Raw genomic sequence first — 25,616 nt, forward strand, 5'->3', positions numbered from 1 at the left:
AGAAAATAATAAATAACCAGCCAGAACCCACAGCTCTCCTAAAAACCAGATGGGAGTCTGACCTAGGAGAATTAGACGAGGCAGACTGGAAAGAAGCACTTGCGTCGCCCAAGGAGGTAGCGATCCCCTCTGGAATAAAGCTAGTACAACTGAAGGTTCTACACCGCACATATTATACAAGAACACTGTTGCACAAATTAGGCAAGACAGATACACCACATGCGATGCACTGAGCACATTTTGGCATATAATCTGACAATGTGCACAAATCACAACATACTGGGAAGCGATCATGCACACAGTGTCACAAGTAACAGGGCTAACGATTCAACAGGAACCAGAAAGATGTCTGCTTCACTTATCTCCTCGTCCTTTTTTACTTTGCACAATAAAACTTCCTTGTCTCAGGGGTGATTAAGGAGACATTTATTTATTTGTTTGTTTATAAAGTTTTATATAGCAAGTTTTATATTGGCTGTAACACTTATGTATATTTTGAAATTGCTTGCAGCCTTGAAGAAGTTGCAGTAAGTAACAAAACATGTGTCGGCTGCCATCATCTCTTGACACCGAGGAAACATCAGGAACACGATTTCCATCTGTTCAAATATTACTTCTGTTACTATGCTGGACTGATATATTTAATAATTGAAATATAATCTCTGATTGCTAAGTGAAGCACTGATATCGGACAATTAATACTTTTTTCAAGGAAATTATTTGTAATGATTTATTAAGATTGACATATGTTTGCGAGCAGTTTTAAGACTATTTTGGGGATTTTTGCTTAATGGCTGAGACTAAAATAAGGAAATTAGGAGTGCCGCGGCATGGTGTTTTTCAGTATTTACATAGGAGATGCCCAAAAAAGTGGACCCGGGTGAAGGGAAAGTGGTATACATATCGGGGCAATATTTGTAAACCCCCACAAGAGGAATCGCTATTAGAAGAAAGTGACTAGCTATTGAGATAAGAGCATTTAATAATGAAAAGGATATGAACATGGGAAAAGTTGAGGGTGCAAAAGAAAACCCTATATCTGTACTATTGGACCTAACAAAATACTACGGCTAAACTATTGTCCAGAACTATAATGTATGCAAAAGTGACTATGAGTGATAATGCATCAATGTTTATAACAGAAAATGTTAAAAATATTAAAAGAAAACCTTACTCCCACTTAATCGCTTCCCTTACATAACCACTATAAACCACTTCACACTACCATTCCCCGAACCCTACCAACCCTTTACTAACCATTAATGCTACTGATCCCTGTACCTTGAAAACCCTAACCACCACTCAACAATACCATTCCTTGAACCCAAAAAACCTTTCTACCATTTAACACTAATCATCCTTGAAACCCAACAACCCCTTACTACCCCTTAATGTTAATCTTTCCTGAACCCTAAAAATTCCTTATTACCCACTAACTATACTCTTCCATGATCCCTAAATACTTTTACAGAAGGGAGGTCGGGATTTTAAATTTGGTCTCACATTTGCCATTTGCAGTGCTTAGTTATAAGTGCTGGTGCCCAAAGGTTTCCTCTGAAGCCTTCGGCCGGTGCTACTGATTGTCAGGGGTGCCAAGTACCTAGACTGTCTGATCCTAATTCCACATCAAGCTGACTCTTTTTCTTTCTTGCTTTCTCCCTTTGTCACTGCTTTCCATGTTTTGTTTCCTCTTTCCATGTTTCTTTCATCCTTTTGTGCCTTTCTCTCCCTTGTTCAGGGCCAAAGTCTGATGATCAAAAATAAGTCTCGAACAAAATGTCCCTTATTCTCTAGAACAGGACAAAGCAGTCCATGGCACTAAAATGTACAGAGCTAGCATTGCTTCTTCTAAGCCACTACCGAGAAGTTAAAAAAAATATTACAGTGCGAGGAGCGTAGCTGATCAGCAGATTCCGGAAATTGTGAAAAAAAATGCAGATAGTGTCATGAATAAGCTTCCAGAAAAAAAGACACATTTTGCAAACTAGGATCAAGTAAAGGCCGAAGCAAATCGCGAGACTTCTAACAGAAATGACTCCACTTTCAGCAGAACTGTAAGCACCTTATTATAGCTATTTTCTAGGAACCTGCATTCTTTCGCTCATGTTGTCAAAATAAACTTTTTCTTATCAAATATAAGACCACAAAACACACAAACATCTGCAGACTGGCTCTTAGATCCTCCCCCATGCATTGAAGAAAAACATACATACATGGAGTGGTGTGGCTCACTGGTTAGAGGCGGCAGACCCAGAAGCAGAGGTCGGCCCGGGACCAGGGTTTGATTCCCGACGCGGCAGGGTCTAGGGCCGTGGTCAGCAGACTCGATAATTCTCGCCTCGGTGCCTATTCTAACCATGGGTCCCACTCAGCAACTCTGGGCAATAGCTTGCTTAATCTCTACTAACGGCCCCAACAGTCCCGGGGATGCTTGTCTTCACCTTGGAGATGCCCAGGAGGGACCATCTCACAGGGAAAGCCAGGATGGGTTCCCCAGCAGTATACAGCGCCGGGACAACCCTTTGCTGGGGCAGCTGTGCGCTTTACAAGTATACAACATTAACATTCTACGCATTTTGCAGCTAAATTTTAACATTAAGCCCTTCCTCTTATCTAAATTGTGAAAACATGTGAACATATAGGAACGTGCATGGAAAAGGGCTCTATTCACACGGAAATCTTTTGAAATATTAAATCTTGCGGTAGCAATTATGTAAACTTTAATTTCCTCATCATGAAGGCATTATCCCTTGTCAGTCACCTGCGTACATTGTTTCTTTATCTTTTGATGCCAAGTAAGCAATGCCTTCCAAGTAAATCAGTCTGACAATTAGTGACATTGTAATAACAATCTGATTACAAAAGACGGTGCTGGCGGCACTCATTTTACAGCGGCCACCTCAGCTGCAGGTGAGACTGTGGCCGCTGTGCAGCCCACGATGGGTCAGTGGGAGCACCTGAAATATGCCACAGTTTTAATTGATCTCTTAAGTTAGGTGAAAGCGAAGGGCACACCACCCAAAAAGTGCTACCTATGTGGTTTGAATCTTTTTCAACCTGAAATACATTGCGTTTGTCCACAGGGCAACTTTCAGGGGCAGCGCCCTGTTTATTAACCTATTGCTTGATCCCTGTTCTGATATTCACTTCTTTCAATAGGATATATTCCTAGTGTGTGGGTAATTCTGCAATTAAAAAACCTCGGTGAGAACTTTGGGCCTGTTTCACAAAGGCAAACATTCACTTTTAAGTTTACTTTTTGTTGGGTATTCACAAATTACAAATTAATAGTAAGTTTACGACTGCAAAAACTCCACAGTCAGGGAGAGAAATTAAAAAGACAGGACAGGCGTATCTTTTTATGTGTGGAGTTCTCTGCTCCATCTGCGACTCCGACCGTTGTAAACTTACTTTAACTCGTAGTTTGGGAATACCAAAAAAAATAGTAATCTTCTTACACAAAGTGTTAAGTTTACCTTTATGACTCAGGCCCTTTGTTTCTGGTTCTTCCATAAACCCTCTTAGAGAGTGTGAATTTATTGTACTGTACATGAGACTTTATAGAAGGAGTGCCAGACCTAGGCTGTGGAATACTTTGTAGTCTTTGGAATGCATCTTGAGTGCTCTATTGAACCTTGTGGGTTCTTGGTCAGTTGCTCTATCTTACTGCTGTTACCAGGATCCTTTTGTTGGTGCTCTGCTTTTCTTTATTATCTTATTAAATCTTCTTGAATACATCACACTTGAAAGGTCATCCTTAACTAAACACATGGGGCCATATTATGAAGAACAGACTTTAACATTTTAGGCGCATTAGCGGCAGGAAAAAGCAGCTAAAGCGGCGATAAGAGGCTTGATAATATGCATTAGAGAATTCCAAAGGAAGCCCAGGTTCCGGTGGGAAGGACACCAGAACTGGGCTTCTATTGGAATTCTCTAAGGCATATTATCAAGCCCCTTATCGCCGCTTTAGTGGCACTTTCCTGTCGCTAAATCGGCGATAATGTTGCGCACATTCTTGATAATATGGCCCTCGGTATGGGACATTGTATTGGTCAATAAAAGGGAAAACAATGAAGGCACCAGTGACACTTATCCCCAATATTATCACCAGTATTAGCTGAAATTCACAACTTCTCTTCTTACTACCAACTATTTCTCCTTATTGCCTCCTGATGCGGCACTTAACTTACTTGTAAGTCCCTAGTAAATGATACTACATGTACACAGACCCTGTAAATTAAATGCAACTTGTGGACCTTCAGCACTCATTGTGCCCCCCCCCCATAAAGTATCCTTTTAAAATATGTTTATAACCTACCACTGCAGCCTGTAGTGCAGTTTTATGTTGCCATTTCATCCTGAAAAATATACCTTTTGCCTGGACTGAACCTTCCTGATTTATAATTAAAAGTCACCCCTAAGGGAGGCTCCAAAGGCTCATGTGTGGTATTTAAAAAGTAGGAAATATGTGTTTAAGTTTTACATGTCCTGGTTGTGAAAAATTCCTAAAGTCGCTTTTTACTGTCATAAGGCCTATCTTTACCATAGCCTAATACGGGGTTACTCTATTACGTTTAATAGAGCTAACTTCACATTTTGAGTAGATAGAGAAATTATGTTTACACTCAACAAATTGTAGTTTAAGATCCTCTTTAATGATAAAGTCGGATTTTAGATTAAAATTTAGAAAATTCCACTTTTGGAAAGTTGGCATTTTCTTGTCTAAAGTTTATGGGGCCTTTCTAGTAGTGTCCAGTTGCCTGGGCCTTTTAATTGTTCCCCCATAAAGGATGTGTATTGGGCCCAGACAGTCAACGACGGGACCCGGATGTAAGTGCAAGTGGATCTTCCAGTCAGGCCGAAGTCCTGTTGCTGGCCTCTGCTGGAGTGCATTCTGATCCCCAAGAAGAGCCCCTGAGGTCATGGCTGACATCAGTGACAACTCCTCTTAAAAGAATAGGTGGAAATCCTGAGGTTTGGGCTGCTAGAGATCATGAACGGGCCCGTTTGTGTCAAGTGTCTGCGACCCACAATGACCACCAAAGAGAAGTTTAAGCAGGGCTTGCTCTTCGCGCAGACTGTGATCGTCCATGATGACCGGCAACATGGGTCCTATAATTCGTACTGACATTGACCATCTGCGTAACGATTCAGAGACAGGCAGATCTGCGCAATACAGTGATAACCATCTGTGGCACTCGACCTGCTCTGCACCAAAAGCCTCCTCCACGCAGACCCGCCAACAATAATGGAACTCTTCGAGCCCCACTTAAAGAAGGTAACTTTTGAGCCGGACCAACCTGGTCCCTGTATCCAGCCAGCGCTTCATTGCTGTCAGCCTGAACTTGTGACTTTCTCCGGTCTAGCACGTCGAGATATCTACGAATGATGCTTTTTGCTTCTTGGCACTATTTGCACTAAAAACTTTAAAGTTCTATAACACTGGTTCTGCTGATTGGATTTTTGTTGTTCTGGTATCACTTTGTTTATCAAAATTGACTATTTTTTCTACTGTAATTTCCGATTTTTCTTGTGTTGTATTTTTACAAAAATTATGGTTTGTTTACGGATTGTGTGTAAATAATTCCTGACTGGGTTTGTACCAAGACGCTAGAGGGTTAAGCATAAGTTAATTTATTGGCTTTTGTGGTTCACCATGAAAGGGATTGTGGCTGTTGCTTAAGTGGGGCCTTGACCTATCTCAACCAATAATCCAATTTCTTACACACAAGTGGGTCATTGGTTCAACATTTATGTTTTCAATTCAGAAGGGAGGTGCAGATTAACAGGCTGCATTTTCAGAACCGGTTTAGGATGGTTCTCCTTTTAAATGTCCTCTTCAGGCTGATCTCCAAACACAGCATATGCATGGTGATGTGTCCCACAGCAATGTAGTCTCCAGCCTGGAACAACTGTAACAAATGCACATGGACATTTGAGCTTCTGGCACCTGGATGTCATCAGCCACACTGAGGAGTAATCAGGAGAAGAGAAAAAGCTGGCCTCAACTAAGTGGTCACATTGAACAACAGGGCATATAGTCCCACCATTCACTCCACCACCTTCAAAATGGCAGTGCTACAGGGAAAATAATGAGCAGCTCCTCTCATCAGAAATTCTAAAGAAGTATTTTCCTCTTTCCCCATGTTATGTGCTGAGCTCCTCCCACCAGCTTCAGCAAATGACAGCAATACACTTCCACTGTCTGGAAAAAAGAAACTCACCTCCATATTATTCAGAAAGGCCAGGTTTGGGGTTATCCAAAATGGATCCTACAGGCCTCTGTTACTTGTGTTCACTCATTCACACCATACATGCACCATGCAGGCTTTAAACACCAATGTGTATGACATAGACTTGGGATGATAGTGCTAGAATCGGGGTTAGCGCATAGAACCAGACTTTTAAACGGGTTGGCAAATAGGCCTCCACTCCAGTGCACAGTTACAAAGTCTGGCCAAAACTTTGGATATACAACACAATGTGCTTTGGCATCATTACTTCATATTTGTACCAATAGTGGTGGACAATTTTCAGAGTGGGGGCATCGTCATCAGTGTTTCATGCCTGAAGAGACAGGGAATGTGAAAAATCCAATGGTTTGACATATTAAAGTATAGCAATGAGCCACACCAATTCAGTGAGCTATAAAGAGGTGGTATGAAGCCAGTGGCATATTTATGAGTACACTGTTGCACATATTTTTCTTAAACATGGTATTGAAGCACACTATCATTTACAGACAGCTCGTTTCCATTAAAATGGCTGCAAAATTACTATTACCATGCAGTTTTACTGGTACAACTATATTTCTGCAAGTACTTAACATTTTCACATCACCAAGTAATGTCTCTTTATTTGTTTTGATCATTTTAAAATCCTCGTTTGCTTCACAATTCAGAATTACAAAAAAAGTGCATAATTTGTGCTTCCTCAACAACTGATCTATTTTGAAATATTTGTAAACTTCATTCATAGGTATTCACATTTTGCTGTGCTAGAAAAAAATGACATCCTACATTTAGTCTTTCCTTTTACTCTTGCAACACTGCAGCAACATTTTCAGATAGTTCACTTTACAAAATCCTTTCACTTTGCAGAGGTAAACACCAATTCCCAAATTAAAACAATAGGCATTAATTTGTCCAAAGACATAGTCTGACATTTGACCTTTGTCTTTGACTGCACAGCAAATGTGACAAGATAAAAAAAAGTTAAAGGCATATATATTTCTCTTTCATCTTGGTAACTCTAGCATGGTTATTTAGGGGGTGCTGCAGCACCCCTACTTTCAGCGTCTATGGTCCATACAATGAGGGTGCACTTGGTGCGCCCCAGGTCACAGGGCGTTTCCGAACCTCACTCTTGTCAAGCGTCAGGCCCAGACGCCATTATGCGCACTAGATTTGTGTGAGTCTATGGCCAAAATCAAAAGCCAGGATGCCTGATCTACACAGAGGAGCAGAGGAACAACCATGTAGGACATTTCTGTCACAACAAACTGTGATGAGAAGGACTAGGTCTTGAGGTGATGAAGATTAATGGCAAGCAATAGGGACAATACTCACTATTAAATTGTCAGTAAACTGTCTTCAATTGTGTTGAAAGTAATAGTTGTAATTGATTGATAGCAGCTTCTGCATTAAACCATTCACAGTTCTAGATACCTTTGGAGTTACAGAAAGCGGAATATCAAAGACAAGTTAATCACCTAATGTCTACAACATTTTTTAATTTTATTTTTTCACCTCATGAAAGCGACGTATTGCTTATGTACGCAATTCCTATGTCATTATTTGAAAACAATAATACATACTCATGTAACTTTTAGTCTTCTCTCTGACTCGATTTTCTGATATAGAAACATCCTGAGCTGTGACATGCCTGCGATGCACAGTACATGTGCTAACATATTTCTCCTCACAATTAAGTGCAATGTACACGTTTTAAATAATGTTAAGGTTTTCGGTGTTCCTTTCATATAAAACCAATTATTTACGCCAAAATTAAAGGCTCTTTCAATGATCGCTACTATTTTATTTGTACTATAGAAAAAAGCCATCGAACATGCTGCGTGAGCTTTTGTACTTTCAGTGACGTCAAAATAAATGTAAGAAGAAGAAGTAAAGTAAGTGTCCTTAACCTACAGTACAGCTAGATTACTTCCAGAAACCTTGTGGCCTATTATGTGACGGCGTTGATGTTCCATACCATGTTTACAACTCCTGAATAATGAATCACATTTTAGAAGTTCTGAGGGCAGTTCAGCTAATACCAGCCCTCTTCAGAGATGATTTTACAGCTCACTGAGCAGAAAACGTGCCCGGTTGTGGTCCTGTTTAGCAAGAGGTTCAATTACTTTCTTGGAACCAAATCTCCCAGGTTTTCCTTGAAGGCTGACTGCTGTTGTCTGGAGTGACTGTGTGGGCGTGGCTGCAGAAAAGAAAGACGTACTGTACCTGCCCAGGAGCAACCTTGTACTTCTTGGAATGTATATGTGAACCTGTAGGTATGTCTCTTGTACGTACATAGCTAGGAAGCAATAGAACAAGAAGACAGGCCGAAACTATAGAGAACCAAAGGGCTCGTAATCGACAGTTAATGAGCTGTCAATTCTCAGGTAGGCTCTTTGTTTTTTTTATGACTTTCAGGAGTGTTATGAAAGCCTGGTATGAGAAGAGTAGCTCTCACATGGGGTATGTACAAGGAAGTGGCGGAGCGCGATGTCAGTCTCCTTGGCTTCCCGCCGTACTCAGCCACTTCTAAAAAGCAGGGCTGCGCCATATTTACGAGAATGTGGTGCAGCCTTGCGTTTCCCCCTGCAATGGTGCTAAGTTTAGCAACTTAGTGATAACGCAGGTACCCTTGCACCATAGTACAAAGGTGTCTGCGTGCAGGGGAGGATTGTTTATGTGTAGGAAGGTGTCCTTTCCTGCACATAAACAATCCTAAAATGCCATTCTGTCACTTTCATGTGTGATGCTTCATGCAGCACGCATGAAAGTGACAAAATGGTAATATTATAAAGGTCTGTTTATGTACAGGAAGAGACACCTTCCTGTACATAAACAAACCATGGCATTTTGCTTTTTGTCCATGTGTGCTGCACAAGGCAGCACACATGGAAAAAGCAAAAACGAGTCGAAATAAAGCTTTTCTCCTCATTTCAGCAACGTAAGACCAGAATTTAACTGGTCTTAATTTTGGCGCTGCCTCCTATGTATGCCACCCATGTACATAGGGGACAGCGTCACAATGAATGAGTGTTGTCATGGAACGCCCACTGCAACACCCACTGCCCACCCCTTTCATGCTAACCATAGCGTGACAGGGGGCCTTATGTATAAGGCAGTGTTAAACCCTGCCTTGTACATAAAGCGCAGCACCTATTGCCACAACAACATCGGTAAAAGTGACATTGTGATGGCGATAGGGGCTTGTACATATGCCCTTATATGTTTTCCTTTTTTTGCAGTTTTGAGTTCGGTCATGTCTTTGCTCCGTGTATTGAGATGCTTGTTTAAGGTCATTAGCTATATAGAGGACCCACTATGTGTCCCATATCCTCCAAGCAAAGAGAACAAAGTTTTGACTTCATTTTTTTCTTTTCTTTTGCACATTTTGAGTCTGGTCATATCTTTGTTTCATGTATTAGGCAGACTGCTAAGGATATTAGCGATTCAGATTAGCAACTATACACAGGGCACACAGTGTCAGTTGAAGCCAATGCTCACCTTTTAAATGGTGCGGTCCTATTATCATGAATCTGTGTGCTACACTTCCATGCAAATTTGGGAATGCCCTCTGAAGACAATGCTGTCCTATTACAGAAGGGGCCGAACACATGTCTACTGCCCCTACTGCAATACCAAATTTCTCCAAGGGTGCAAAAAGTGGCCACTGTTTCTATTACAGTCCCTTTTGTGCTGCTGTGCTGGTTATTGCTAATTTGCATGTGATACATTAGGTTTCTTAAATAATCCACACTTGTGGACATAGTCGGTGAAGGCCATCCAGTGTGGCTATAACGTTAGCTCATTTTATTATTGAAATGATTACATAGGATCAGCAGAGAAGCAGGCAGTTTATTAGCTTCTGGAATGTCTATCTACGGACCCCAATCGCCAGAATCTTGTTTATGCTTGTTATTGTGGGCCGAAACATGTCTACTTCCTAGCAGGGTTGAGTTATCCTCCTGTAGTTTTATTTTTGTGCCACTGCTACCAGAACAAAGTCATTGTTGTTGGATAGTTCCTCTCACAGATACATTCTGAGACATAAGAACTTCCTGGCACATCGGTGAGCCCGCTTGTTAAGGGGAAAGTTTCCTCATTCGTGAGGAGAGGGCACCATGATTAAGTATGACATCCTTGAGTGGGTAAAGGTTCGGCATCCTCTTAATTGAATAGTCTAGAAGCCAAGCTATCATTTAACCCTGTGTAGCTTTAATTTTATAGAACAAAAGAGTAATATCCTTTGTGCCAGTGATTTGAAATTTTCAAAAACCCTATGATATCATAAAACACTAAAAGCCAAGGCACAACAGTAATGACACAATAATCATGCATTTTTCCAAAACTCGATTTACCTTATCACCTTCTTCCACGTCACAAATCTTTTCTCCATTGGCTGGGTTGTAGACTGGAAACGTCTTCCCACTGCCTGAATCATGCCACTCGTTGTTTATAAATATCTGCAAAGGACAGCAAAGTTTGTGATTTTGGAGCTACAGTAAACATCTTAATTTTAATGAAACAGCAGTACATTTGTCTGTAGTTGCAGTGGGGGGTGTCAGAGACGCATTATTTGAGCCCCTTTCATGTACAATGTCAACAACTAAAATACAAACGGTTCATTTGCCATTAGACACAAGTGCGTTCAAATGTGTTGGCTAATACATAAAGATTTATGTTTCTGATTGTGGATCTGCCAAATTAGAACATGCAAGAATGTTGGAAAACAATTATAATTATTAAATGGTTTATGAGGCTGATTATGCGCTGGTTTTGGGAAGGAAATTAATTTTATTAACATTTTCATCCCCTCAGATAAGTTAATGGAAATTATTTTTACAAAGTAGTGGTATGGTGCAATACATGGTAATAAAAGCAACATTAATAAATCTGGCATTTGTTAAGTGCGAGCTAACCACCCCTAAGGGCCTCAAGGCACTGGGGGCCGTCAGTGAGATGCAGGGAGCTCTTGCCCAGAGTCACACGGTGCTGAGCAGAACTGCCTGGGCACCGGGGACCGAACCATGAAGCCTGCGCTCCAGAGTCAGCCGCTCTGGCCACTGCACTGCTTGCGGGATAGTGGTGTGGTGGACCAGCTATGGGGTGAATCCATACAAGGAAAGTTCGGGTGGTGACATTATTGGGCGGTTGGGTGAAAATTGAGGAAGGAGGTCAGCAGAACAATTCCGTCACTCTGCCTGTTGCCACAGACAAATGTACCAAGGTCTCCCATCTAAGCACATCCTCGTGGAATTGTCTTTTATAGCGCTTAGTGTCCTGGTGTATGCCTTGGGCCTTTGCTATCTTGCCACTTGAGACCCACCCATAGGATTTTCTATCTGAAGAAAAAACATGTGTGAATCACTCAGCACCATCTAAAGTTAAACCCTCAGAAAACAGTTACAGCGTGCCCCTACCCAGCAAATCTCCCTGTCTGATCATGGCTAGAATTTCTGACCATGTTCTCCAATGCTTAGTTTTAAATAGTGGTGTGTCATGTTGTAAATTCAAATGTTTTTCAAATCAGTGTCTTTTTGTAAAAAAAAGTCCATAGCTTTAAAATGTTTAAAGATGGTCACGTCTTTACAAAAAGAAGCAAAAAAGGGGCGGAGGGCTCAGATTTGCAGGCTCTCAACTCGGCTGCTGTTTATTATATCCAAACGACCATACATCGGATCCGCTGCTACCAGATATGCCAGGCAGCAGAGAATGGGATGCTTGCTGCAGCCCAGCAGTGGCCTTTGTGTGTTCCCCTGACCCTTGCAGCTACGGTCAACCAGGTGCGGCATGGGTTAAACTAGTCTCCTGCCACTGGGAGTTCTATCTTTGCAGGACATTCAGCTTCAATAATGAGGGACCGGATAAAGTTGAGTTTTGACGTGGGCGAATTCCTATGAGGTCAGGCTCATCTTCCTTGAGTGCAAAGTTTACTGACTTCATCAGTGAAGGTTACATTTGGCCCAACCCTAATCCTAAACAAATAGTACTGTCTTGGATGAAATAGCCACCCATTGATGCCTGGTGCTTTTAAAAAATACCCGAATTGGTGCAGGGAATATGCAGACTGCTATCTTGCTAGTACAGTTCACAAAAACGGAACCTCTCAGGTCGGATTGGTTCACTTCAAAATAAATGTCAAAGACAATTAGTATGGAACCATAGGACCTTAAGAAACACCGTACCACGGTGATTCCTTCTCAGGGTATGCCCTGAGAATCTGGAGCGCCCGTCTGTAGAAACCGCTGGTATCCTGTTCCCATACTGGCTTAAAAAAGATATCTGGGAACTCTGGGGCATATTACCAATGGTGGCGATATAGAATTATGGCTGCTTTAGCGGACGTTTTCGTCCGCTAAGCGACGATAATTCCATCGCCATATTACCAAGCTGTCTCTAACACCAGTTAGCGACAGCTTGTAGGCGATAGCGAATGGTTTGGGGCCCGCTTTGCATGTCAGCGATATTTATCGCTAAAGACATGCAAAGTGGGTGTACCCAACCCGTTAGCAATTGTGACAGCAGTGGCTAACATTGCTATCGCCTATTACCAAGAAAGGCGAAGCGATGCAAATATTCGCACTAAGCGTGAATATCTCCAAACTCTAACGCCTGCAAATACCAGTTCTTAGCCATGTTATCCAATGGGAGGTGGATAACATGGCTAACAGCATTTGCACGCTAATGCGTGAACACCGCTGGTTTTCCAGCGATATTCACGCTAACGCCTGCAATATTATCTCTTTGGAGATAAACGTTGGTAATAGGACGTTATCTCAGTGATAATATTGGGTGAAGCGCGGCGTTAAAAAAACTAACACTAAGCTCAGTTAGCGATAAATATCGCTAACTGTTGGTAATATGCCCCTCAATGCCTTAGCTAATTTTCTTGTATGCTTTGCTCCTAGGTCCCACAATTGATGGTCAACGGCAATCGCTGTATGTATTTCTTTTTGCATAACCTCTGCTGTAAGCTACCCTCATAATGTGCCAATACTAGCAATGTTGTACATACTAAGTTAAGGATAACAGGTATATGTAATTTGCATTCCTTGACTGAGATATGTAAACTGCTCTCACTCCCTCTAAGGCGTGGTCTTTGATGAACAAAATTACAAATGTGTACGTTAATAAATAAAAAATAAAAATAATAGCATTATCCTGCTTAGTTTTCGAATCGGGAGAATTAAAAATCTAATGAATCACCATTCTAAATCAATTCATAGCTATATAGATCAGTTGTTACCTTCTGACTTGTTTGGTATACTCGCAGTAATATTGGTTTCACCATTTTCTTTTCATGATCCTTCGGCTAACTATTGAGTAAACATAGAAGGTCGTATACATTGAATAATCTTTTAGGAATGATAAAACCAGAAGTGTATTGTTGATGAATCTTTTTCAATGTTTACTCTTTGTCTGTTTTTCCTTTCGTATTTATCTGAATGAGATGCATTCTCTATTGTATATAGCAATACAAGAATAGGAGACTTCCAATTATCTGCTATTATGATGTCACATTTTCAGTGGTTCTATAAAGGTGTATTTCACCTTTATTGGACAAATTGTCATAGTGGGCTTTAAAAGCTACATTTATAAACCTAGGATTGTTTTTAACCCCTAGAGTGTAACCTCTTATAAAGAAATATAACTGAGTAAATTAAAAAAGAATATATTTTTACTTCTATGTTACAGATATGATATTAGCTAAATGAATAGCCCTCATATATTCGAATGCTCGTTTTGATATCACTGAAATGGTTGCATCAAGTCAAAATTGAAATGCTTTTGAATTTAGAATATTATTCCAGATATTTATTACAACATGAATCTTGTTCTTATTTTCCAAGCAGTAGCTAAACGAATAGTTTTGTGAAGAAGTAGTGACAAAGGCAATAGTTAAAGGTTTAACGTGCGTTTGTATTAATTGGTACACTAAAGACAGAAATATGATATTTGGAATGGCTTGCTTTTCCTTATAGTAACTGTAATCTGGGCCATTCAACCTCCATAGGAACCAAAAGATGTCTAGGTTTCAACACTGACTGCCCCTATGGAGTCGCCTGGGCGTCGACCCACTGCCTCTGTCAGTACTGCTTGGCATATTACAACTTTTATATGAAAACAAACGATCTCACGGATCATTTGTTTGCATGGAAAAGCTGTAATATTACTTTGCCAGCAGAAGGGGACTCCACAAGATGTATTACGCATGTGCCTGGTGGGGGCTGTTACTGCTCTACCTCACACACACAATACATAGCTGACATGCCGCACTAGCATCACGCAATGCACCATGTCAGATAATAGAGCTGAAGGTTTTGTCAAATCACACACCCTCTTGCCCAATCACAAGCTGTTAGACGTGGCCCTTTTTGCGGGGTCATCCCTAAACTTTTTGCCTTTCTCTTAGCCTTTTTTCTGACATGGTGTTGGTTGTTTTAGGCCTCTGGGCAATATAGCACTGCTATTCATTGTAAAGTGTGTGTGCTCTCTGTGTTAAATATGGTTAGATTGGTCTACACCCGTTTGGCCTATTTCATTTAACTGTCAGTTCCTTGTAAAGTGTTATCTCATACCCAGGGCTGGTAAGTTAAATGCTACTTGCTGATTGCGCCACCCACCAAAGTAGCCTTTCAAACCTGTCTCAGGCTCTGCCATTGCAGGACCTGTGCACGCAGTGTCACTGCAGCTGCGACGTGGCACCTAAATTGTGTGCCATGTCCGTGACCCCCCTTTTACTACATGTCAGTCACCCCTAAGATAGGCCCTAGCTAGCGCTATGGGCAGGGTTTATTGTAGGTAAAAGATAGGACATGTACCTTAAGTGTGTGACATGTCCTGGTAGTGACAAACTGCCATTTTAGTTTCTCACTACTGTGGGGCTGCCCTGCCATAGGAATGCATTGGGGATTCCCTGATAAGTGTTTCAGTGGTAATTCCTGATACGAAAGGAGCAGCGTGGTCAAGTTTGGTATGTTTGAAATAGTAATATTAAATGCTACGCAATGGGGAGAGCGGATTTAATATGACTCATTTAGGAATCCTACTTTTAGAAGTTGGCATTTCTGTGTGCTGTGTGTCTGCCTGCCTTTTGTGAATTGCATGTCTGGCTTTTGAGTGGCAGGGGCTTGGAGGTGTGTGTGGCTCCAGGAGGGGCAGGGTGAGTCAGCGCTAGGCTGAATGGGAAATCTGCATTTGGAGTGGTGGGAGGAGAAGTCCCTGGTCCCTGAATAGGAGTGTGTCTGTCCTAGTGAATGCTAGCTCCGCCCACTGTGCTGTGTCTGATGACGAGCCCCCATCTAACAATGGAGAAGAGGAGCCCTGTCAACAGAGTGCTCCAAATCCCTCCTAAACCAGTTGTATCTGGTTTCCCCAAAAGTCCTGCCCTGCAGACAAAGAGGAATAAATACTGGGGTTGTGACCCCATGAAAATGTGCTATTCCTGGTCCTGCTGGGGGGATTGCTGCAGCTGGGGGCCCAGGAGGAACCACTACTTGGGCTTGCCTCCCTGCTGGAGGGCCCTTGTGCTGGCCTCCCTGGGGCCCACCATACCCCTTGATACCTAAGGACTTTTTTATGTTGCCCCCAGCTCTATATTTCCAGGAGGTGACCCCTGCAGCTCTGTGTGGTGAGGGAATCCCGGCGTGGGGGATTCCCCCTTGTGCTCCTGAAACTGAGCGGGAGCCCACCCCGCTTATGGCCCCGATGAGCGGGTGCCCACCCCGCATTGGTAATTTTATTTTGAGATTAGCGGGAGCCTACCATGTGTGTTGTGCCTTTCTGATGGCGGGTGCCCACCCCGCAATCTTTGGTTTGTAGCGGTTGCCCACCCCGCATTGCACCGCTGCCTGAGGGAGCCACGGGCCACTGCTGGCGCAACCCGGAAGACAGGCACCGCTGCCTGATTGTGCGTAGGGCTAAGTCCTGGCCCACCAATTGAAAGGGGCCAGGATAGGAAGCTGCTCCAACTGCTGCACTGCCAGAGCGGAAGACTAGCAACTCAGTGCCTGACTCGAGGCAGGCTCCTGTACTAGAGGAGAGAACCTCGTGCGCAACCTGCAACCCTGGGTGCAGACCGGGCGTAGAGGAGCACAAAGTCCCACTGAGAGCCAGTGAGTGGGGCTTGAATTGATGCAAGGCACATTGCCAGTTCTAGTGTCTGGGAGATCCCGCGAGAGAGCGGGCTGCCCCAACGATGGGTGCATATTTGTTTTTAGAGCACCCTGGGGGTCCAGAGGTGACAGTGGTGTCAGGCCCCTTTATGGATGTTGTCACAGCTGCGACGCCGTAGCGGACAGCTGCAACATGGGCATATTTGTTCCTAGGGCCCCAGTGGGGGTCCAGAGGGCGCAGAGTTGCCCGTGTCTGCTCTTTGTTTGCTCACAACTGCACAGCCGTAGCGGGCAGCTGCAACGGTGGCCATAATATATTCTAAAGGCCCCAGTGGGGGTCCAGAGGCACAGTGGTGCCTCTGTTTGCATTACTGATCCCAGCTGCCCTGTGAGAGCGCAGGCAGCTTCATGTTTGGGGGGCACATTGTCTGCAGGGCCCCAGTGGGGGTCCAGTGGACGCAGAGGTGCCAGTGCTCCTTTTCAATTTGTGCCAGTGTCCCCAGTACCTCACAGCTGTACGTCAATTAGTGACAGCTGCAACGTATAGGCCTGCACAATTGCGTTTATTTTGATGTTGATGCATTGGCAGCCCAAGCCCTGAAATTTGGGACACAGGGCATTTGAACCCTCTGAAAAGGCCAATTGGCTAGGGGGCTGTTAGATGGATAGGGCGCCAGGCCCTAATGTGATTTATGTGGTGCGCAGGAAATGTGATTCATGCACTGTGAGTTATGCCTAATGTGACTTATACTTGCGATGCCTATGACATAATGTGTTTATGTTTAGGATGTTTAGGCATACTGTGTTCATGCTCATAAGGCCTAGTGCATAATGTGTTTATGCTAATGAGGTTTGGGCCTTATGTGATTTATTGCCTAATGTCATGTTATGATACTTCAGGATGGGGTCTAATGCTAATGTGATAATGCTTAGGTCATTATGGTACCAGTAGTTACTGGTTGTGCTTTACATTTACTTACCTGTTCTGATGGTTCTGACCGTGGCCCGATTGGCCTGGTCCTGTATATAATCCCCTGTAAAAAATTGCCTAGTGCTTGTTGGCGCAGTGTAAATGTGTGATTATGTTTATAATGTGTTTATGATAATACAAAGGCTGTTTTGTTATCTTTACTTGGGTGGAGTTTCTTTTGTAGTGGTAGTGTGCCTAGTGTGTTGCTGCTATGTGTGTGTGTTGCGCAAACGCTTTTACTCATTGCCTCTGAGATAAGCCTGACTGCTCGTGCCAAGCTACCAAGGGGGTGAGCAGGGGTTTTCATCAGTGAGTAACTCCATTGCCCTGACTAGAGTGGTGGTTTCTGCCTGGCTTAGGTGCAAGCCCTAGCCAAACAGAAATCCCATTTGTAACACAAGCTTAATACAGAAAAAAGGTCTACCTCTTTATCCTTAACCCTTTTCCAGTTTACGCTTGGGTGGAAGCTCATGTGTCTATCTCTGGCTGCAGACAGATGTGTGGAGTCAGGAATCGTGGACCGGCCCAGGTAAGGTATGTGTTTAAAATATTGAGTTTGTGTATGTCTATGTGCTGGGGAATGCATGTGTATTTATGTGTGAATGTCTTTGTGAGCTTACCTGCAACTGAGTGCATATGCATGTCTTTGAGCTGCAAACTGGTAGCACAGAATGTGAGCAGATTTCCTGCAGTCTTGGGCATTGCCTCTGAGCAGAAAGATGAATCCTGGCTGGAAGATGCTTGGCATATTAAAAAGCAACTATCAAGAATGGAGCTAAGAATTAATTACAGAAGGATATCTTCAGTAGTCAAAATAACATATCAATGTCTTTTAGCAGCTTAAAGACCAAAAGTGGAAGTGGTGAACTCGTACGCTACTCTGTCCTATCCTTACTAGTTGTGAGAGGCACTAGCCTTTAGGATGTAGTTTAGACTCGGGAGGAGTTAGTCTGCCTTGGGTCTTTGTATTGATGTCAGCAAAAAGATAGCTTGAGTTAGGAACACCTCATCTAGGTTGGCACTGCCACAGACCTATCTGTATTTTTTGCTGGCAAGACTATGCAACAAGTTCAACGCTGACTGCTAACATCCGTTGTGATCTATATGGTTCAAGTTTCTATGATAGTAAGGATAACTTAGCCTTCTTTGTGTGAGGTTTGTCAGTTGACTAGAATTACATTTGGTAATAATACCAGAGCGCTTTTATATTTCTTAGAAAACATGAAACTGCAGTGCCATTTGCTATAGGACAAATAAATTAGTAATATTATGATGACGATGATGATTATTACTTTTAACCTGTTTAGCGCGTCGAACATTCCGCCCCAGTGCGGACGTTCGATCGCGCTAACGGGATTCGGACGTCCAACGGTCGTGCGCAGCACCAGCGAGGTAGTGCACGCGACGACCGTTGGACGTTCGCAGCACGGAAAGGGTTAATATTATCATCATAATATCAAACTTTATTTCTGAGTATTGCCATAAAAGCACATAAAATCAGATACATCTGTGCGATAAAACATGAAAACTTAACAATTAATACAATTAAAATAATCCAGAGTGAAACATATGTTACATGGGCCTCCTCTTCAAGACTCCTGCATGATTGCACTTCACAGTCAAGAAAGATTAGCGAGTTCATCACTTGCCACTAAAACAATATTCATTTAAAGGTCACAGGTTAATCCTAGGTGTTGCCAGGTGGAATATTATGCGGTATGAATGGGGGGTGCCTTACCATGCAATATTCTCACTGTACACAGGACCTCGGATTCGACCTTAACAGCCCTAGCTCAGTCCTGGTAGTGTGGGACAGAGCAGTCGGGCATATTCAGAGGAATATGTGATAAACATTTCACAGTACCAACAATAAGTAAGTGACATGACTCAAAAGAAACCTTGACACCAATTTATGAAAAATAGATTATTTTTTCTATATAAATATTGATACCAAAACAAACTTTGTATTCTACATACAACCGCAGTCGTGGTTTTTTCAAGCGGTCAAAATAGATACAGTTAATCTGTCAAACTGGTACCATTGAAGTCAATGGGAAAAAAGACAGGTGACACTAGGTCACTTTTAGGGTGAGTTCAAATAAACCCTCCTGTGGATAAGGTCATGCGGGTCCCTAGACCAAATTCGAACAGTCGTTACTTTGTTACCTTGCTCAGGGAGTCCGAGGGCAGAGGTGACTTGGCTGTCCTTGGTAAAAAACGGAATCAGCAGGAGCTGTTAAACTTGCAACACTTGGCAAAACCACACATGGAGATGGAGTTCCACTCTACCCACGGAGAGTAGAGGACTTTGAGGTCAACAGCCGGATTTCTTCTACCTTGCTCGGCAGGTCCTGGTGCAGAGTTAGCTTGAGTTAGCTTGAAGCTGTCAATCACCGGGGCAGGTTGTGCTAAAGATGCTTTGCCACACACTCAATGATTTCAACATCAGGATGCAGAAACATAGAGCAGCTGGGTCATTGTTTAATTTGCGGCTCAGCGAGAGAGAAGGAAATACACAATTGACGCTGGTATTTCCTGCTTGTTATTTTATTAGTTTTTACACAAGGCTTCATCTTTAATTTTTTCTTAGGAATATTAGGTTTAGTTATGTAAAACGAACGCAATGTGGAAGAGTATGCAGGCCGGTGTGCATTTCTCTATAATTGAAAACTGGAAACATGTAATGAAATGATATAAAATAAGTATGCTTTATAGTGTAAAGAATTGTGGGTATACATATATCTCACACAGTAGTGATTTGGTACCCGTATGAAAACATTGCTTTTCCTGGACGCTCTTCCTTAACCTTACCCAAGGCCCACTTCCGATTTCACCCCCACTCCCACTTCCAGGTCCACATGCCTTTCTCCAGTTCTGCTCCAGCTGCACTCTATCAGCCGTTTAGAGGGAACATTCATCTGTATCAGAGTGCTACAGAATAACGCATGCCTGAGAACGTTGGAGCCCTGAACAAGCAAGCTCCATACGTCCACCAGGCCCTGTCCTCAGATGTCTTTGATGAAAACAGTGAGCACTGGCATGGCGGGAAGACATATGTAATTAAGGACATGGCTTAACAGATTGTTACAGTTCATAATCACAAAAAAGTATTAGCACCTGACATAACAAGAGCTAGCATGTTATTTTTGTTTGCGGAACACTGATTCATTCCACACCCATACTTATTTCAGCGTGGGTTCTTTTCCTTCGTTTTCTTGGGATTTTAGTACTTTGAAGATCTGTCTTGAGCATAAGTTGTGCTCAATAAATCTTATTTCAATTTCAACAGCTATCACCATGGTAGAAGTTTGGGTTTCCTATGTATATGCTTTTACAGTTATTTAAGAAAGTAATCTGTAACCTAGATATATTTTCATATATGTGGTTTGCCTAGGCTGGCAGCCGATGAGACACATCTTCTGTGGACTCTTGAATCTACCTGCCAGCCTTTTTAGATGTCGCCTATCAGACAGGGCAAGGTGAATGATTGGAAAGGCTTCTTGTGGGCTAAGCAAGAGCTGGCTGTTTTCTTGCAGTCCGCCTATTGGTTACAATTGGTTGCCTCTATTATCACTCTCATGTGCTTCCTTATTATTCAATGGCTTTCCTTGTCAATCGTGTTCAACCTTGTGTTTGTCCCCCCATGGAGCATAGCCTTTTTGCCATCCGTTTGGTAGGATGACTTGTATCCTTCTACTGCTCACTTTTAGGGAACTACTTTCTAGATTGAGCCTGGGCGGCGCATGCGCTGCTCTGCGGGGCATGCTGTATGCAGGTTTGAAGTTGGAGCTCCACCCACTCTGCGCCCATATTTTTTCTTCGCATTTGTCTTTGTTTTTGGGAAACTGTGGCTTTTCATTGGTCAATAGGTTAAGTAGTCCCTCCTTAGTACCGCCTTGTCTCATTTCGTAACCTCCCATGAGGACATGCCCTGTTACATGTGTTAATACTCAGTATGCTTTAATTACAGCCTCCGAGCACCATTTGCTTAAATAATTTTCTCCAGGCAGGACACGCTCTCCCCATCGCTTTTTTTTTTCATAGCATAGTATACCATGCTGATACAGTGGCTGCTGCGTCATTGGTTTATTTTCAGCGCCAAACGCAGCTGCATATTTTCATATACTATTCAGTAACTTTCTTTTCAAACTGCCCCATGTCACACTTTCACTTTAATGGCGGCTTCGCCCTTTTCTTTAGACTTGGCTAGTCTAAGGTATCACATTTGCAAAAGTATGAGCTATTGGCATTGTAAATTACAATGCCTTTTATTTATGTATTTTGAAAACCTGCAAGCAGTGCGTAAACACGCACTTTGTACTCATGTTGTTGTTTACAAGAAGCAAGGCTGGCAGTAACTGTGCTTGTTTTACTAACAGAATTGCTTTTTGAAAGCAAGAACTATAAGTACAAAGTGCGTGTTTTTGCACCGCTTGCAGACTTTCAAAACACATAAATCAAAGGCATTGTGGATTTACAATAGCTCAAACTCTCGCAAATGCTTGTGCCTTCTGGTTACCACAGCTTTCAACCCACTTCATCCACTGTCGAACATGCACCGTGAGCAATGGCAATTTTCCTGATCACATGTGCAAAGCTGCCAGAAATGTAGTACACTTCAGTCCCAATGCCGGTGTGGCAAGGCTGTTCGCTCATTCTTTATTTTGAATGTTTTTATGTTTGCCAAATCATGTTTTTATATTGCATATGCCACAGCAAAGTTTTCAACTTTGCCCATCCTCACATTAAATGTGTACTTTAAATGAATCTGTATATTCAACTCCCTAACTGATCTTACCCCTTTTATTTATTTTGTTGGGGCATTTGTTCTCTGTATATGATATGACTATCTGATTTTATGTAGACTCTTAGGTATGATTGGATTCTATGTATTTCTTTATTTATGCTAAAACTCAATCAAACGTTTTGAAATTAAAAATGAATTTGTACTTAAAGGTGTTTTTGTTATTTCTTCTCTTCTATGACCAAGAAATACCAATGGATCTTAACAATGTGGTAACCTTCATGTATTCAGGAAGAAAACAAATGCCTTCCTACGCCCACGTTTTGGCAATAGAATAGCTTTAGCTTTTTCCTCATATTTTCAAAAATTCCCAATAAAATGACATTCATGCTTTCGCCAACTGTCTTTGTCCACTGATCCGTTCAAGTACCACTCACATTTTGTTCGCAACCTCCGCGGCATACAGCGTGAATAAATGGGTCACACCTCATCATCCATTGCTTTTTGTGCACTAAGTAATGCCATTTCGCCTTCTCACATGCACTAAGTCCACTATATATCAGTGCACTTCAGTGCTAAGGCTGGTGTGTCAGTGCTGCTGTTCTACTACTTTCTTTTCTTTTCTTTATGTTTGCTAACTTTTTATTTGCATATTGCATAGATTTGGAAAATAATAAATAAAAACAACATTAAAAGCTTGCCCAGGCCAGAGCTTATAGTTTGGCCAGTGCTTGTTTGGTTATTGTGAATGCTTGCCAACATTATGTGCCTGGTTTTTGCAATTAAGATTATGAAGATAAAAATATGCACGAACAAATGATGGGTAGATACCACCTTCAGTGTGCCAGTTGTTATGGGTAACCTTGAATTATCATGAACATCTTCTGGTATGAGACAGGGAGTGAAAGATGGAGGATAGCTGCTACCAATGGAAAAACAAACAAGGACTTTTCCATTCTACTTCCTGTCCTTATTCCTTAGATTTCATGTCTTGTCCGAAGGGAATACACAAGGTGTCCTGTAGAGGAGGCCCCTGAAAGTTTGACTTTTATGGTGTCAAGAAGGCACCAAGCTAGAAGGTGCAAACTTGTCAGAGGGATTCCATTCCCAGAAACCTCTCTATATAGGAAAGTCTGTCCCAACCTGGTTGGTTGGGATTTAGAACTTTAGAGATTCACTGTTGCTGATTAGCAAGTTACTGCCTATCTGCAGAGGAGGGTAAATGAAGGGCAAACATACGCGTGGGCCCCCTTCCAACTGTGGATAACCAACGCTAAATCAGAACTGTGCGGACAGTGCGGTGGTCCTTACAGAACATGGAGAAGAGTTCTGCCTACGTTCTCTAGGCTAGCAGGAAGAGTAAGGGCCATTTGCTGATAACATTTGAGGAATAAAATAGGCAACTGCTGATTCTTTCTTGATGATAGATCATGTCTTGTTTTTTTTTATTTGGCCTAATGTATTTCTTTAACAGCTTCAGAAAGCTGTGCCTAGTGTTAGTGTGTGAGGGCTGGCACTAAAATGTATTCTGAATATTTATAGAACAAATATCCCACATCAAAAAATAGATTTTTATTTTTGGGAAGCGAAAAGAGATTTTTTGTTGAATACAAGATAACATCTCACTAGTCAATATATCACACCAATAGGTATTTTGCAATCCTTATCCTCAATTTGAACCTACCCACAGAGAACAAACCAAGAGAAATTGTTGATGTTTTTTTTCAAATCCTCATCCTAGTTTCCATAAACCAGGATGGGCTCAACCATGTCTCACGGAGCATGTTTGATATATCATAACAAGGCTCTTCTAGAATAAAATACCTAGGGTTACCTAGGTTTTCCTTTAATATAGGGTACCCTTGTTATGGTTAAAAACGTGAACGTTTGGTTGTTAGGCATAGTTGAATTTAGATATTTAATGTGAGGATAATTTGCTTCCCTATTGTCAGAATTTATCTTAGGAGAACGAGGGGGATACTCCTGTAGTCACACAGTCCTCATGGGACTCATTCTTTGTACCTATTCTTTGCACCATTTCCTCTCATTTACTGCACATTTAAAACAATACTTAATTTAAAATGAAATTAAAGTGTTTGCATTTGTCAAAAAATATAAATAATTTAAATTAATAGAATACATAACTTTTATCAAGATGCAATACATATTACATAAAATAAAAAAGGTTACTGCTGGTAGAATTTTTTTAAAGAATTGTTAAGAAGTATTATGTATTTATTAACTAAAGATATGTTGATGTCTTCATTATTTAATGTTCATTTAATTTAAACATATGTATAAATGTACCTGGATGAAATATTGATATTGCTTAGAAAAGTTCTGCCCTTCGCTGTTAGCACTATTTCTGTATAAAAGTAACAAGTAGCGTAATGCTAGTTAGTGAAACAAAAGTAAGCAAAACGCACACAAAATTACACAGTGCATCACGAGTGTAGCATAGACTTGAAGTCCTCATTGCTTCTGCCTCCATGGCAGACGCCTTGCTGACTGGGCCATGTCTTTCCCATGCTGCAATGTTAATATTGTATATCAAGGTCCAGGTCTTAAAAATCACAATCACACCACTGATTGTTAAGGGATGATTAAGGGACCTCTGGTGGAATATGTGTAAACATATAATGTGCCCATGTTTCTTCTTTCATAGTATTTCACAACACAGTATTACTGTTTTAACCATTGTAAGTAGATCAGGAAGTGGGTGAAGGATACCCCAGAGCATTTCACTGCAGCATTGCAGACCAAAGAACTTATGTTTGGCAAGGACAGTGAATCGACCAATCAGTTCCTGGATAAGTGGATTAAGGTTGCCCCATTAGAGGATCATGTAGCATATAGAAATAAGCTCCCGCCAAATGGTTTAATGCTGAGCTTTTATCTTTAAAAAAACTGCAAACGGCTGGAGTGCATATGAAGCAAAGTCCGTAGTGTCAGCAGTAAAGAGGACTACTATGTGGCCTTGAAAATCTATCATAAAAGACTCTGTCTCTCTTGAAGGCTTTTCAATGCAAATAAAATTGAATCTGCCCACAACTCATCCAGGGAACTGTTCTCCATCGTTAAACCCCTGACATCTTTGGGAGGGGCTAGACGTGTCAAAGGGGATAGCTATGGAAGATGGGTTATAGCGGAAATGGAAATGGGTTTCACCCTAAGTGTTGTTTATGGGTCCAACATGGATGACCCTGAGATCTTTGATCTTCTAGAAGTAGAACTAGTTAGTTGGCCAACCCCCACAGTATTATGTGGAGATGTAAATATCTCAGTGGATTTGCTGAATGGAGCACTGTATGCTGGGCGAAAACCCAGAGTTTTCAGGTCATTACAGGCTCTTCTCAGCTCACATGGGTTGAAAGATGTTTGGAGCGATAAAGAGCCCCAAAACTCTGGCTTTACATACTTTTCAAACCCTCATCAGAAGTATACTAAGCTGGATTACTTTTTTATCTCTTCCTCCGAAATTAATAGGGTAGGTATTATAAAATCTCGGATCACAATCCTCTGGTATTATCGTATGAGCGAAGCAAAGTAGAAAG

General features: G+C 41.8%; 1 protein-coding gene across 1 annotated transcript in view; it reads right to left on the reverse strand.

The window, feature by feature from the left end:
- The window catches only part of ALDH1A1 (aldehyde dehydrogenase 1 family member A1), a 271,085-nt gene that overhangs the window by 222,332 nt on the left and 23,137 nt on the right, over positions 1 to 25,616 (reverse strand). The window contains exon 2 of the mRNA XM_086961266.1: positions 10,592 to 10,696. Coding sequence (XP_086817392.1) covers positions 10,592 to 10,696 — 105 coding nt within the window. The remainder of the gene's footprint in view (positions 1 to 10,591; positions 10,697 to 25,616) is intronic.

Source organism: Lissotriton vulgaris, chromosome 3_1 (assembly GCF_964263255.1).
Source record: "Lissotriton vulgaris chromosome 3_1, aLisVul1.2, whole genome shotgun sequence".
NCBI lineage: Eukaryota > Metazoa > Chordata > Amphibia > Caudata > Salamandridae > Lissotriton > Lissotriton vulgaris.